This window comes from Manacus candei, unplaced genomic scaffold (assembly GCF_025592945.1).
Source record: "Manacus candei isolate 608988 ecotype Guabito, Panama unplaced genomic scaffold, ASM2559294v1 h1tg000018l, whole genome shotgun sequence".
NCBI lineage: Eukaryota > Metazoa > Chordata > Aves > Passeriformes > Pipridae > Manacus > Manacus candei.
Genome location: NW_026138066.1, coordinates 3,235,600 through 3,241,599, shown reverse-complemented (window position 1 = coordinate 3,241,599; position 6,000 = coordinate 3,235,600). Strand labels below are relative to the sequence as shown.

Below are 6,000 nucleotides of genomic sequence, written 5' to 3'. Positions count from 1 at the left end.
ATTCTGTTTTGCTCATTCTGAAGATTGCAGCAAACAAGAAATCGAAATTATGTTTCAAATATAAATGGAAAAAAACCTATTGCTTGAGACAGATAAAGACCTTATTCCATTGTACTACCACTTCATACAAGAGCCTCTTTAATTTGAACTTGTAGGATTTTTTTTACTTTATTCTTACAAAATAGATTATGTTCTTGTGTAGTCCACGCCAAAAGCACATACCCCAAGCCCACAGTTTAGGTCTACTATATGAAATCTTACCAAATATTTTCAGTTAATATCCCCTCAAAAAAGTTAAATTAAAATCCAGTTCTGAAAAGCCCACAGTCCAGGGAGCTCAGTGACTGAAACCCTAGATCTAGAGACTGAAATTTAAGACTGCCTTTGCCATAGATGTATTAATCTAATATATTGTAGAATCCTGAGATGTTGCTTTTAATATAAACGCATTTTCCAAATAATTTAGAGAATTACAGATTCAAGTAATTCTTCAAAGGTTTGCTTTAAGTTATCTTAACAAAACGCAGCTTTCAAGAGTTGACATAAAAGAAGACATTAGTGTGACTGAGAATATAGAGCACTAGTAACAGCAAATGAACTTATATAGTTTAACAGTTCTAGCATTGTACTTAAATTTACACAGATCTCTTAACATAACCTACAATGTTTACCATGAATACTAACACCACATAAGCATTACAATGTGTCAGGGATTGTTTTCTAGATCAGAACTTCATTGGTCCCAGGTGTTGTAAAGTAACAGGACTAAGGCAGCAGCTGTAATACATAAATGATTCTTTAAGAAATATGCTTAAATGCTATTACTGCTTGGAACTGTGGAAATATAATAAAATACAAGTCACATTTACAGCATAAGGCCCTTTGGTTTCTTAAGCAGCAAATGAATGAACAGGTTCTTCAGTGAAAGGCTTTGAAAAATAAAGCAGGTAGGATTTCCATAAAAAAGGTAACTAGTTCTTTCCTTCTCAAAATAGCCATCTGTAGTCTTCAAAATATTATGTAAGAAAGCTCTTGAAATTCTTAGGAAAGAAAAAGTTAAACCTCAACAGTAGTATCTGACAGAGCAGAGATTCGTTCCATCATGGGCAAGCTGAACATACACCTTCTGGGAAGTAGAAGAAACTACTATTTGGATTTCTGGAGAGCTTTATTGACTTTAGAGCAATACAATAAAAAGGATCTGAAATACCTGCGTATTTACCATATATTCTAGAGCTTACAAATCCATATTTGAGAACTCACTTTATGTCAATCTATCCTTCATAACGACTTGAGTTAAAACAAAATTAAATAGTTCATTCTCGTCAAGGCAATTTACGGCAGTCTGCTTTTTCAACAATCATGTGCAACTTGTACAAGGCAATCCTTTTCCATCTTCTCAATTGAGCCAAAAATAATGGATTAATTCAAGATATTTCTGTGTAACTATATGATGTGTGTTTGGTTACGCAGAACTGTTTAGCTACACAGCTGTGGCAATCAATATATGAATTTTACAGAGAACATTCATTTTGTGAGGTTTCATATCTACCATTACTCTTTTTTACACATCAGTTAGAAGCAGTATCCAATAAGCCAAAACACTGAAATATATAATAAATGTGATGAAGTCACCACATGTATTTTAAAATCCTGCTTAAGTGGTACGTTGCTTTTGCTATGGGGCTTGCAACAAGGATCTGGCATTATAAAAGAGATTGTAAACAAGCATGACCTTTGAAGCAGTGTTCTTACCCTGTCCCAAACTTGTACAAAATTTTAAAACTTCTTATGCCTGATGAATCTTGTTGTAGTTTACCACCATATTAATTATAATTATCCTATATAGATAGAAAAGAAAGTCAAAATATGCTCTCTTAGCCTCTTTCACAGTTATTGTTTAGAGCTCTTTCTATATAACATGGCTATTGAAATTTTTGGGCTAGCATAAGAATTTCCTTTTTTCAAACGGCATATGGCAAATTGACAGTTTGTGCCAAATGCAGGCAACACGAATAATTGTGGAGGGTTGCATTCACTAGAATCATTATACCCAAAGCATTTTTGGTGAGCCTAAGAAACAAAATTTTGTATGAAACTTCATAGGGGTTGATTGAGTACACCTCTGAACAATTCTGATATACTTCTTTTTCAGTTGTATATATACATCCTACATTCATCATTCTCATTTTCGGTAAAGAGACAGAAATCTTTAGCATGTAAGATGATTTGCACTTGCACAATTCCACTGCAGTACCAGCTGAATGCAACATCAGCCTTTTTTCCAGTGCAGAAGTCTTTACTTTGCTGGGCTGAAAGTTTCCCCAAATCGTGCTTTTACTAATCAAAAAAAGATGTTAATCAGCTTACCCATGATCCAAATTTCATCAGTCTTTGAAAGAAGAAAACAAAACATTTTACCCAAAAAGATCTTTTAAGTCATTACTAGCTGAGCTGCTGTTTGTCATTGTGTTTGCTGGCTGTGCAAAGTTCTGAGGAGAAAAGAAAGGATTACCCTGTATACCAAAGCCAGGCTGTCCCATTATGTTCATCTGAGGTCCCAAGACTGAACTGCTCGCATTTGGGGACCCTGGTGGTGGTACAAACTGATTAACCCACTGGCTTGATTTCTGTTGAGCCAACTGTTTCATGCTAACTTTGGGTTTTTGAGGACCAAAAAGATTATCTAAAGCAGACATATCTGGGGGTCTGTTTTGTTGTGTCAGTGGAGAGACTGCAGATGCAGCATTCATAGGACTGTAATTTGGCATACTGGCAGTTGGTACAATGCTCATCTTGGTTGCTCCTGTTGCACTTGGACCACTGAAGAAATTCGGAGTGGCAAGACCTGCTCCCATAGTGAATCCAGCAGTCTGAAAACCCATATTTGGATTTAGTCCATTTGTCATATTTCGCTTTGTGTTGTCAACAGGTGATGAAAATCCCATTCCAACACCCATAGAAGGAACAGAAGAGAAGCTGTTTGCAGATGAAACTTGAGCTTTGTTGATAGGATGGCTAGTCAAAGATGACATGTTATCTATCAAGGTATCTGTCAAGTCCTTTGTCTGCAAAATATATAAAATGCAGTTAAATGGTCTTCCTGTACAACACTTCTCTTGCAACACTTTTAGCATTGCTCCAGTAGAACTGGCACATTAATTTTTCAGAAATTAGAATTTACTGCATGGAATTGGGCAGAAAATGTAATTATACACAAGAGAAATGAGGTTTTTTTCTTTGCTACTTAGAACTAATTGTTATGCAGCTTTAATTTGACAACTAAGACTACACACAAAGTACTACTGTGACTATCTGCTTTCATGCCCCATTTCTATCCCAAATTCCTTTACATATTTACTTAATAAACTCTTCAGAGCAAAATCATTTTAATATGTCCTTTTTCCTTATCTAGAACAATAGCCTTCTGATAATAATGATACCCTTGGAAACTCTTGGAATATTGCTAATGAAGCAAACGTCAGACACAAAAATTTAATTTAGTTTTTCTCAGCTGTGCCATTGTACTACCAGAGAAAACAGAAGTGACTCAGAGAAGGAAAAAATGCCAAAAGCATCAGAGATCCAATGGAAGCAGTGCAGTAGTTTGTTCCTTCTCACCTGCTTCACTGGAGGTGTTATTGCAGTTGCTTGTGGCTTAAGAGGTTGCTGGCTTTTCAGTTTCTGTGCCTGTTCTTGTTCTTTAGCTAACTTTTGCTTCTCTTCCAGTGTAAGTGATGCCTTTAAAAGGAAAGGTACTAAGTTGCAAGAAACGGTGATTTGTACATTCATATTTGTATTGCATAAATAGCACTGTCATTGCAATACATGGTTGAAAAATACAATTATTTAGAAAAAGACATAAAAGAGAAAGTGAATAAGCACAAAATCTATCATAACATTTACCACATTACTAAAAAGTACTTAAAGCAAATAAATATAAGAAATTTGGGCAGTCAGAAATAAAAGAGATATATCAACAAAACCACTTTAGCTTTGTCTTCTTAATATTGGTCAGAAGAAAAAGTGTTCTTCATAGTTTTTGGTTTTATATGGTTACTAACTTGATATAGAGCTGCAATTGACCATGAAGTAGGAAAGGGAATTTTAAGATTGCTCGAGAGCCTTTTCAGGATTTTAACTTTACTTTTGTTAATAATGAAGGATAAAATAATGAAATCATTCCCCCTTAGTCTAAAATTAGTGAGAGGATTCAGATAACTAGAAATGAAAATTATACAGATTCTGGGAAGCCACTTCCATAATTATAAGTATGAAAAGAATTTTGCAGTAGTTTATGCTTATGTTTACTATTCTATCTCATGTTGTTTTTCTCTGCTTCTTGTATTTAACCCCATACTGACTGCTTATTTTCACTTAACTTTGAACTCTACAGTGAATGTTAATCTCTGCTACTACATGAAATTCTACATTTTATCTTCATTTCTCTTTGTAATTTTATCAGAAAGGTCCCTAGTTTGTTTTCCTACCTAAATCCAGTGCTGAAGTTTCATTGAAATCTATAATTAAGGAGAAGGAAAATGACCACAGATTTATAATCCTAACTGCTGCCTACTTTGTATACAGCTATTTTCAAGGAAAGGCTTCCATGGAAATTCAAGGATATAATTTGAACATTTTTCAATGGACCTGCACATGTGACTATGTATGTGCCATACAAAAGTAATTAGTTTTTCTATTAAAGCTTTAAAAAAGGTAAATATTTACACACGATCTTTTATGCAACCATATCAGCCTTATATTAGATAGCTGGACATAACTGAATTGCAAAGCAAACTAAAGCCCACCTTCTTCTGTATTGATGACACCTCATTCTCTTTACTGTCAGATCCACTAGTTAGAAGGTCAGTTCCACTACTATTAAATACCTTGTCGATCTGTTTAAGTTCAAAGAAACAAAACTTCATTATTTGAACTGTTGCAAATAAAGGTAACAGAAATATCAACCAAGTAATTTTAAATTTCAAATTTCTATGTGTAAGTTACATAATAAAATATTGTTACTTACCTGATTGCTTGTACCACTAGATCTTGCCTCTTCAGACACACTCATTTGGTTAGCTATATCCAAAGATCTACATAGTGCAGAATATATTACAAAAAGATAACTTTGAAACCACATCCATCACTAATATAAAAAAATTTCATTATGAGACCACTGCCATTTTTATATAATGCCTTTAAGAGACTGGGAAATGTTACTATGATGAATAGTAAAGGTCTCCTAACCATTTCACGTGGTTCTTAGTTCCTTCTTTTGAACAGAATGACCCAGACTTGAGATAGTCCAAGTTAATTTGTCTCAGAAATCTCACCTCACATCAGACTCCATAAAATAGCTCTAAGTATCTTAAAACATCACAGTCTTCTAAAAGGTTGCAATGTTTATGTTTCCTTAGTATGATTTATTTCTCAGCAACTAGAGGAAAGCAAGTTAGCATATAGAAGCAAGGCATCAAACAATACTAGTAGAGCTCAATATGAACTTTCAAATTTAATGAATTAAAAATTATTGACTTAAAATAATAAACTGTACCTGAACTGTATAGAGGGATTTTTTTCTATAAATCCACTAATATCACAATATTATCATCATTTTAGGACTAGTAAATCTTGACAACTGTGCTTATTTGAGGTAATTCTCAACTACTGAACTAAGAATTGCCTAATCTTTTTATTGTTATGGCTAGAGTTTTCTAACATTTGCCAAAAAAACTACTTCTTTAACGTAAACATAAACACTTACTTCTGTTGCTCTTGCATGACATGAAGTTGTTCCAGTTTTGTTTTATGTTCTGCTTCCAATCTGTTAAGCATATCTTTTATAACACAAATAAAAGAATTGAACTGGAAAAGAAATATATAAGAAGTTCGGATTTTGGAGAGATGGAATTCAGACAGATATAACTTAACAGGTAATACCTCATAAAACCTACAATATATCATTGTCAGATAAGCTGCAGATTTTTAAATAATTTA

At 33.7% G+C, this 6,000-nt stretch overlaps 1 protein-coding gene across 1 annotated transcript in view; it reads right to left on the bottom strand.

The window, feature by feature from the left end:
• Positions 1-1,149: 1,149 nt before the first annotated feature.
• SCYL2 (SCY1 like pseudokinase 2) overlaps positions 1,150-6,000 on the bottom strand; it is a 32,861-nt gene continuing 28,010 nt past the window's right edge. The window contains exons 14-18 of the mRNA XM_051784805.1: positions 5,768-5,868; positions 5,030-5,096; positions 4,809-4,898; positions 3,622-3,741; positions 1,150-3,068 (exon numbers count right to left, since the gene is read on the bottom strand). Coding sequence (XP_051640765.1) covers positions 2,418-3,068; positions 3,622-3,741; positions 4,809-4,898; positions 5,030-5,096; positions 5,768-5,868 — 1,029 coding nt within the window. The 3' untranslated portion in view covers positions 1,150-2,417. The remainder of the gene's footprint in view (positions 3,069-3,621; positions 3,742-4,808; positions 4,899-5,029; positions 5,097-5,767; positions 5,869-6,000) is intronic.